At 37.9% G+C, this 10,470-nt stretch overlaps 1 protein-coding gene across 1 annotated transcript in view; it reads right to left on the bottom strand.

Annotated features, from left to right (window-relative positions):
* Window positions 1–6,152, bottom strand: part of PIK3R1 (phosphoinositide-3-kinase, regulatory subunit 1 (alpha)) — a 51,005-nt gene extending 44,853 nt beyond the window's left edge. Inside the window, exon 1 of the mRNA XM_010137929.1 lies at window positions 5,819–6,152. Within this exon, the coding sequence (XP_010136231.1) occupies window positions 5,819–6,152 (334 nt within the window). The remainder of the gene's footprint in view (window positions 1–5,818) is intronic.
* Between the last annotated feature and the right edge of the window lie 4,318 nt (window positions 6,153–10,470).

The raw sequence follows: 10,470 nt of genomic DNA, 5'->3' as shown, positions 1-10,470 counted from the left end.
CTTTCCCTATCTTAGGGTAGCAGCATATTTTTGAAACTATTTGGTTTTGATCATAGATACTTATTACCTGAAAAGCTGTCAGCTTAAACATGACTTTAAAATGTTATCTTACCTGCAAACTGGTTTATAAAGTGAATCAATATGTGAAAATAAAGAAGAGTGTTTGGGTGCTATTCTTGAGAATGGCAGCATACAGCATTCATAAAAGACCAAACAAAAAGCATTCAAGCTAGTACAAAAAGTTACGCCTGCTAACATTTTACCAGAAGATTTCAAGCAATGTCCAAGGATGCAGGTCTTTAGACAACTAAGTGCAAAAAATATAATATGTATCAAAAAAGAAAAAAAAATCTGTTAATGAAATCACGAAATATGATTGTATTTTAGACATATTTTGCTGAAAGCAAAAATGAATGGAAGTTAGAAAGCATTAACCACAGTTATTATTTCATTACTTTCTTATAGCAAAAAATTCTCTTTAAATTCTCTTAAGTACCTAGATTCTCACCAAAGTATTCTCAGGACTTAAAATCCTTCTCCACTTAAAACAAATATTTCTTTAAAATCCTCTAATATCTCTTGTCATTCCTAGCTATGAAAATAAAGCAGTTCTTTGTATTCTAGCCTTCAGATTGATTTCACGGATATTCATCACAGAAAGCAGCTTTGGAGCAAGACGCAGATGTGAAAGAGTGCACAGCCAGCTGCAGTTACAACACCTGTGTTCTTTCACACAAGAAAATCTGGATGCTTCTATGGCATGACACAACTATTTAAGTGGGCATGGTTATTTGCTTGGGGTGCAGAATGATCCATTCTTGGCAAATACTTAGCACCATGTGTTGCTGAAACTCACAAACTGATACTATCATATGCAAGCCTAAATAAGAATTGTTTGCTAACCAGTTTTTTTTTTTTTTCAGATGTTCCTGGATCACAGCTACGGGAACAGATCAAGATGCTTCCAAGGGGAGAGGAGCAGGTTACTTCACCTTTGCCTCCTTTTAAATCTTCCCCAGGAGCATACATGCCAGCAAGAGGTATTATCAGACTCAGTATTACAGAAGGCTAAAGAAAGGTAAGCAGGTGTCACTCAACATAACATCACTGTTGTTACTATGGCGAGAAATATTAAAATTGGTGTGATAAAACAGACAAATATTTCTTACATCAAAATAGGAGTGTCTTATTCTTTCAGTTTCTTAAAGCAAAATATGTAAAAGGCATTTTTTTTTTTTAGACTAGTTGATACAGCTGGGGAAAAGATGTATTTAAGTCACTCAAGTTTCTTCAGGTCTGAGGTCATCTTTGAGAATCAATAGGGGATTCTGTGTGCCTCAGGTAATATATTTTCCCCAGAAATATCAATTGGTCAATTAAAATACTATTTTCAAAGCTCCCTCTCATTTTTATTCTTATCTTTGATGATTAAAACTTAACATGGAAGGAGCTTCAATGCTCCTTCGTGCCTTTGCTTGTTAACTTCCTCCTCTACCAGCAGGTGGGGCCAACCATCAACCATGAACTTGCCCAGATCCACTGTCAATGAGCAATTGGTACCGTTAACATACCCCTGTGCTCTCTGTGGTGCTTACAAAGGCTTTTAGTTATTATCACCCTGATTTTATCACTGTGAAAAAAATGTTCTGCCTCACTTCAATGCAGCTTGCAAAATCTTCTTCATTTACAATAAGGCATGTGGCAAGAACTTTCACGTACACGCGCTCACTGAGCGGCTAGATACTTGCCTTGTACCCACAAGAAACATGCCCACAAGTAGCTGGCGAGGCTCTCTGGCAGGAATCTACGCAGTTTCTTAGTGCAAGTCAAAAGCAACCAGCTTGTGAAGTTCATGACTGCAGGGCAGTTCTGATGACTACAGCAAGACAAAGGCTTGGGGTTTTTAGAATGAATCCATGGACTCTAGCTTGAACATCAAATGCATTTACCAAATGAGATAGTAACTCATCATGTCACTCCATAATTCACTTTTTGCTTAAATCAGGAGAGATGATGACTGTTTTCTTCCCAATGGAGGCTCCAGGCTCACTGCATTCCACTCACTCCTATGTCCCCTAACATATAAAAGTAAATAATTCTCAGAAATGCAATAGCTCTACTGGCTTTATAGCAAAATTAAAGAAAGAAATCCTAGCGCATATTCAGTTCAGGCATGCACAAATGGTTTTATGCTCTCCATCAGTTTGGATCTTTATCAGACTTTGCATAACCTGGTCTCTGAAAGGACAGTTTTCAAACGTTCCATGTCATTATCATTGTCTAATTTGCTGGTCTCTATCTATTCTAGCATAAGAGCGTAAAGAAAGGTTTGGGGGGGGTTTCGGTTTTTTTTTGGTTTTGTTTTTTTTTTTTTTAAGAAATTTGTTATGGTTTCATCACAACAAGGACACTTTTGGACTATTTTTAGGCTCTAAACATGCTGAAATCACACCCGGTATGAAGTGTCAACACACACAACCCTTTTAAGTTACACAGGAAGTTGCAGGACACTCCAAAACATCAAAACAAACAAATTATTCATATAAAGTTCTGCCCTGCACATAAAGGTCTTCTGCAATCCAAACTTCTTTTCAAAGCGGGAATTAGCATTCCAAGGTAAACCTGAAACTATTTTTGTCAATCAATCTAAGCTTTGTGATCTAAAGTCTGCTTAAGATCAGCCTTCACAAATCAGGTAGAGAAACAAATACTGTATGGACCAACTTTAAACGTACGCAGCTGCATCAGATGAGCCAAATCAAAGTTCATAAAACTCATCGGGACTCAGTAGAGCTTATGCATATTTCATTTTCAAAAAGTTGGGTAAGACGAGGCTAAGCAAGAGGAACCAGCCCTATGTAGCTCCAGTTTACAAAAGAAAGCATTTCAGGAAAGACAAAAAAAACCCAAAACATATAAAATCTTTACTGCTTCAAGTAAACTTCAGATATCCAGTGGAGATCATAAAGATGATCCTATGCTGGGTCTCCATTGTTGCAAGTGCCTGGATCCCTTCAGCGGCAGTCACCCTTGCCTGGTGAGAGGAGAAACCTGGGGAAAATGCAGGTTGGACCACTGGCAACAAGAATTAAATTTGCCTTGCCGTAACTCTGACCTGCACCAGGAGTGAAACTGCAAGGTGGTAAAGCCTTCCTGGGACACTTTTACCCCTTTTATTTTCATATATTTTCAGATGCAATTTAAAAAGAAACAAAAAGCCTTACAGACTCAGACTAAATTTACTTTATTGACAAAGGTGAGGGGAAGACAGGCAAAATGCAACAGTCCTAAAATTTTAGTCAAGGAGCCAAGGAGTTCTGGTCTTGACCAATGATTCTACAAATTTACATGGGTCATGGATAAAATTAAAATCTCGGGAAAGATTTGACCTAAGGGTTGTAATAAATAAATTAATGTTTTAATAGAACAGTGGTTTATTTGTTTTCAGACTGACTTAGTATATGAAGTAAGACTGACTGCATAAGACTCTGGTCTGATGTTAGTAGCCTCATTGACTGCAATGTCTATTCAGACATCTAAGATTATTTGTGCGTAAGCTCTGTAGCGTTGTGAATACTAGCAGCATTGTGCCTAAATACTGCAGATTTGATCTAATACAACAGAATCCGGACATTAATGAGCAAGTGATCTAGCTTAGAGAGGCCAGGGGCACAAAACTGTTCAGAATAAATAATTAAGTGTTAAAGAGTACTGGAATTATTAGAAAGAATTTTCTTAAAAAAAAAATCTATGTACGTGGTAAAATTAACAGAACTCATATGATTATATACATATTCTCTAAAATCTCCAGTTAAGTTTCTGATATTCAACCAATACACTACGGGGGTACATACTGAACTGACTCTTCATAGAATGAAAAAGTATATGGATTACAAATAACTTAGGTACATTCAAGAAGTCCGCTTCAGTTCACCATTAGTTTGTCATTTTGATCCACAGCAGTCTCCAAGCATCGAGCACTAAAAATGTAAACTTGACTGTATTTGGTCAAGCAAGTTTCATACTATGTATTAATTTATTTGAAATGCACTCCAGTGGTGTGGAGAGAAGTATCATCCTGGGAAGAATCTTCTGGCTCACTGCCCATTACTGGCTGCTGGACAATATTAACTGTGCTATTCCCTGCACCAAATCATAAATACAGAAATACTCAAGACACCTGAAAATCAAATGTACACTGCTACATTATTCTTTGTCCAAACTACAATTCTCCCTGCACCTCTGTTTTCACCATTGGTATTACTTTTGCACCATTCTGCTCACCTAAAAATTTTGTCTTTTATAATACCCTTTCAGTGCAATTTCCTAAATTTGTTTCTAAGATTTAAAAGCATTCGCTGCTTTAGTTCTTCACGGTAAAAAGATCTGTAAAGAGACCACTTACTATTACTTTTACCAGTTTCTTTTAAGTAAAAATAGATTTAATTACTTTTAAAATGATGTAACTCTTGAGCTGTTAGGAGTTCAAATTTCAGTGTTTCCCCTAATTCTTCTGAGGGGGGGCTGGTGTGTCTAATCACTGATCTAGGGCTTCACCGATGGTGCCTAGCCTGTTACATGAAGCTTTAAATGTTAATTCAAAAGGAGTTTTGGGAAATTTGCTTTTTCTTTTTTAATCAGAAAAAATACAAAGCTAGATTGCAAGATGATTCTTTGGAGCACGGCAGGATCACGTGTGCAGATTTTGAGATTAAGATTTACAGTGAAATTAGCATATTTTCTTATTTCAAATGCTCATAGTCCCAAACTATATGAAGATAAAGATGTTGTTTGTAAATTCTACTCCATCTTGACCCGATGACCTTCAGTTTAGGAGAGATCTGGTCACTAGAGCTTGGGCTACTGTCCCACCCCAAGGAAGAAAAGCTTACATTTAAGCATATACCCCAAACCTGCAGCAGAATTTTCCAGAGTAACTCCCGTAAGTGTCTGTAATGCAGTTCAAAGATTAGCACTAGGGCTTCCTAGCACCGCGCTGTGGGCTGATCACAGCATGGAGCTGTGAACAGGAGCATTAAGTATGAGTACAGAGACTAAGCAAGTTAAAAAGCACTACTTCAAGTTTAAAGCAAAAAATGCAACAAACCCTGGAATGGCAGTTACTTCACCATAACATTAACAGAATCTTCTATTAAGAGTTCCGATCAAATTCTGAGTTCTGCCCAAGATACTGTTGTGATTGTGGTTAGAAAGCAACTTCTATTAAAAAAAAAAAAGTATCTTTGTCTACATGTGCTATTTTTCCTACTGCATGCCCTGTTGCCCCAAAAACCATTAAATTCTAATTTCTCTTTATCATCATTCTTTTGTTCACTTTTAAATACCTCCTCTTACATTTAATGCCAAAGGTAAACCTCCATGACAAAGTACATATTTTTTGCTGTTAGCAAGAAATTTATGATAAGAACATATTGCTTATTTGAAATTCGTACCATCAGATTCACCAAGGAGTTTCTCAATAGTGAGTGTCATCGAACAGAGAGAAACACTTCGTCAGCTTCTTAGAAGCCTGAAGTAAATGCTACCCTCCTCACTTCCCATTTAAGTCTTTACAATTGTGAATTATAAGCATATTTTTCCAATCTGTGAGATGTACCTCACAGTAAGTTATTGGTCTCTGTGGTACAAAGTGTGGGAGCTAAATATTATGAAGTACAACAGGTCTTAATTGATTGAAATGAGCCATCAGCTAAAAAAGCTCAGCAACAGGTGTTATACACATAAACATAGACAAGTCTATGAAACAAAAATATCTGAAAAACACGGGACACACAGGCTTTCTGAGAATAGTACTGACCTTGTTGCTCACTCTCTGCTTCAGCTTTTGCAGGACTTGGTGCTACAGGAAGGGGTCGAGGAGGACGAGGCTTCGGAGTTGGGGGAGATATTTTTTTTCTTCCAATGTACTCTACGTAAGTTCCTGGGAAATCCCCTCTCTCCCCTGTGGTTTCATTAAAGCCATTTAACCAACCAATTTCCTCAGGCTTTGCTTCTTCCCCTTCACTGAATCCAAGAGCTAGTAAGGTACCTTTATTCACAGTTAATATATCTCCTAAATGCAAGTCAATGTCTTCTTCTCTCTCTTTTTTGTAGTCATATAAAGCTCTGTACTGATATCCTTCAGCACTCATTTTGGCAAGCAATTTAACTTTCAGAAGTGTTATTAAACAGTATCAGAATGCAATTGTTCAGCTATATTTTTATGTACAGGTTCAAGATGTATGAAATAGGATAATAAAAATGTCAATAGTAATATCTCAGTAATAAAATCCACCAGAGAATCAAAAAGCACCAAGATCTGTCATTTCACTGCTGGTGTTTTTACTGATGTATTTATTCTGAGTCAATGATTATTGCAGAATTACGTGTTCCACTTCTTCTATGTCCACCAATATTCTTCCAATTAGTTACTTTTCTGTGCTTGCTGGCACTTCTGGGTCTCCATACTCAAGTTCAGCTGATTCTTGTAGCTGGTCACACCTTTTTCAGATGTACTTGCCACAGACTGCCCACATACATTAGATATTCTGCCACCAAACTCCGCATACGTTACCTCCTGAAAATAGAAGGGAAAATTGGTGAAATTGTTTCAAATTTTATTGACAATTGTGAACCTGGAATTCCACTTACACTTCTGCAATGCTGGGAGAGGTTGTGTCCCACAAAACAACCCTAATGAACAATAAAATAAAGTGACCTCACCACAAAAAATCTGCCAGCTAATGCTTGCTTTTTTATAAAGGAGGTATGTCTAATTACTTGAACAAAATTTGCACCCCTTCAATACAAGGTATGCTTCCTTCTCTGGGGCTTATGGCTGCTGAAGCCCCAGAGCGAAAGGGCTAAGCCCTGGAGCTATCACTGTTGTGCAATATCTAACCTGTCAGCAAGATTTTGTGTTTTCTCCCTAAAGACACATGGCCACAAACCTTCCCCACGAGAAGTCTGCCAGGACACAGGAGGAGCTCACTCAGTGCTGATGCTCACCACTGGGGTATTCAGTCTCCTGCTGCTTATGCAGAGGGTGAGGATGGACAACAATCCTATATTCCAAGAACCTACTGGAGGGAGGGGTCTTTTCGTAATCTGAAGGAGAAACAAAAAGTCCAAAATGTTTTTAATTGATTAGTACCATATCTCTTTTTTCTTACAAAGAGGGGCTTCCCCACTCTCCCATCTTCCAGATTTTTTTTTATTATTTTAATGTGTTTATGGTATAATACTAGAAAAATAATCAGCAACTGAAACAGGCACATCCAGACCACCCAAGCAGCACTAGCAGGAGGAAAGTATCAGGGTGTTATGCTTAAATTACACTAAAGTCAAGAGAATACAGGCCTGAAGATTTGACTTGAGGTTGCCCAACCATAAAGTCAAAAGGAAAAATCAATTTAGAAAACAGTAGCTTAAAGACATGCAGAACAGTGAAAGTTTTCTAAACATTATTTCAACTGTTACTGGTTTTCATCTACTTAAAAAGACAAGCCCAACCATAATTTGAAATGCTACACTAGGAACCAGAAACTGCTAACTACTCAAAGCTCTGCTAAAACTCCCAAACTACAGATGAATAAAAGATCCAAGGGGGCTATGTAATACCAGTAGATAAAATATTGACTGTGCACTAGTGTACTGAAAGCTTTATTTTTTTCAAGAAACCTTCCTTTTTGTATTGTAAAGAGACAGCAGTAGACAGGGATGGAAAAAGGAACCTCTGATACCACTTTTCCACACCATTTTCTTTAATGTCCCAGTCATCAAGTCCCTGGAACGTACTAACTGATAAGCTAAAAAGTTTACAAACATGTATACAGGCTTCCTTTGCCAGTGAATGACCCTGATCTCCAATTTGTATGCAGCTCCTCTTCAGTCCTACAGGTCTAAATATAATTCCCGTCAGTTTATTGCTCAACATCTCTTGTAACAGAACAGAGAAGAAAACCGTGTAAGTTCTTGAAGAACTTCCTTATCATCCCATGCAAACTGTTTTTGCTGTAGGAAAGAATTATCTGAGCCTGAATTAGACTTCTCGTTTCAAAAAGCCTACGCGCAAGAATTTATTTTAATAACTTGCAAATCTACCCACGTGGATTAGGCATCCAGTTCCCACCAAAATTCTGAGAAATTTCTGCAGCCACTTCTGAAAAACCAAACTATGCCGCTGAGCTCACCCTGCCAAACATCATAGACTTTGCAATTAACATGAATAGTTTCACTGATACCTCATTTTGCCTCTTCTACCAGAGGAAAGCATACAGACAAGAAATAGAAAAAAAAAGGAAACAAATCTAAAGCACAAGTATCAATTAAATTGTACAGAAGCCTTTTCAAAAGCATGGGTTCCTCCCATTTCATACAGCAAGTTAACAAAATGTACTTACTTACACATGTTGGACCTAATCTAAACGTTTCAAATCAAAACTAACCATGCACAGCAATACCTGCTAGAAAATTTCTTGAATTACATTAAATATTCCAAAAATATTTCAACAAGTTCAGCACGTGGTCTTCTACAACTATTTATTCATTTCATTCATGCTGCCCATGGGCATTTTGGCAGTCAATGAAGTCAGTCTTTTAAACACTGCATAATTTAACTGACTTGACCTAATCCCCTGATTTTTTATTATCAAATGTATTTGGTCATAAAGTTGGTATGATATTTAAAATGAGCATTTGTGCCTCTTATGCTTGGTCTGACAGTACAGAACTGGAAATGTTGTAATAACATAAAAACTGCTTATGACAGTTCTCAAGCATATTTTAAAACTCAAAACCTGAGTCAGATGGGACAAAAGGTCCAGTTTACTCACATGTTAGAACAATGAAGTTATGACAGCAAAGTTTCTCTAAATCCAGTTTCCCTGGGGCTCAGAACTGCTTCACTGGTTCATATTCACTCCTCAGCACTGCCCTCAGTACTTGGTCCCCAGCATCCTCCCTCCTGGTATATTCGGTTTGTATACCTAGAGACACTCCTGCGGGTGAGCCATGCCGAATTTCTTGGATTTATACCTTTTCCTATTATCATTATCTGTTAGGTTTGGGGATGGAGGAAGACTCAGTCTCCAAGAACCCTGCAGACAGCCAAAACACAGGGACAGACACCGATCCTCCACACCAGCCCAGTAACACTGCAGCATCTCCAAAGAGCCCTCTTTGACAGGTCTTTACTTACTGCTACTTACTGTTTAATATCCCGTATAAACAAATTTTATTTTTACCAAGTGAAGTTACATAGTTTCTACACTCAAACATTTTGACTTCAACTGAAGTAAGCTGATTAGTCTTAAAATAAATAGCTTGGAGACCATCTTAACTAGAGGGAAAAAACAAACCAAACACTTCAGACAAGAGACATTGTTATAATTGAGATGATTTATCACTGGATTTCCATTTGGCCAGCGGAATGGAAAAGGAGGAATAAGTATTGTAAAATAATCAAATGCTCATTTGTTTTTTATTTACTCTCCGAGAGCTTGATCCCAGTGAAAGATTCTTGAGTTCCATCAGATTTCTGGTCTCTCAGTCAAATGGTTTACATAGCGCATTTCAACATTTAGAAAATCTAACATTAAACAGAAAGATTGAAGAGATTCTTGTAAATTTAAGTGGAGAAGCAAGAGGACACAAAAGCTTCCTTTCCACTCACCCCATCAACCCCTGTTGAAAGGGATGCCTGGCTCCCACTGCACTGGTACCCAAGCATTACCTCCCACACTAGCTAGCATTCCCTGACTGAGAATAAAAACTTCTACTCCACAAATCCACATTACTACCAGTCCAAGCAGAGGGGTGCGTGTGTGTTACTAATACAGCACCCCTCTATAAGAAAGCAAAGAGTTTCTTCACCTGTATATTAACGCATTTAATAACCATATATCCTCGTACTGCCATCTCTGACATACTTATTCGAAAAATCTCCAGGGAACAGTGCCTAACATGAACTTCCCTTCCACTGCAATTATAAAGCATCATCAATAGAAGAACAGTCTTAACATACTCATGGAGGCACTTAAGCAACAAATTGAAACCTACGTGGGCAATTTGCTTTTGGAGACTGACTCTTCTCCCCACTAGATGTCCACACACCTGTAACTCAAACTGCAGTTATCCCTTAAGTACGATGCTGCTGCGCTCCAAATAGAGACGAACAACCTAAGTATCACATTGGAACATTTCTTCTGCAAAAAAGTGATGTCCATCATACATCGTGAAGAAGGAGATGCATACTTATAATAACTTTATATCACTTCCAGTCTTTGAAAGAGTGGTTTTGAACCTGTGGAGATGCTACGGCCAAACCGATTCAAATATGTACACACGGAAAAAGTACATAAACTTCACTGTGGACACTGTAATAGCATGTCCCATTATGAAACATCTCAAAAGACTTTACACGGCGCTGCAAAGCCAGGGAAGAAAGCAGGGAGACATCAAATGCACCCG

The sequence above is a fragment of the Buceros rhinoceros genome, unplaced genomic scaffold (assembly GCF_000710305.1).
Source record: "Buceros rhinoceros silvestris isolate BGI_N320 unplaced genomic scaffold, ASM71030v1 scaffold56, whole genome shotgun sequence".
In the NCBI taxonomy this organism is placed as follows: domain Eukaryota; kingdom Metazoa; phylum Chordata; class Aves; order Bucerotiformes; family Bucerotidae; genus Buceros; species Buceros rhinoceros.
Note: the sequence above shows the minus strand (reverse complement) of the source record. Positions and strands in the feature narration are given on the sequence as shown.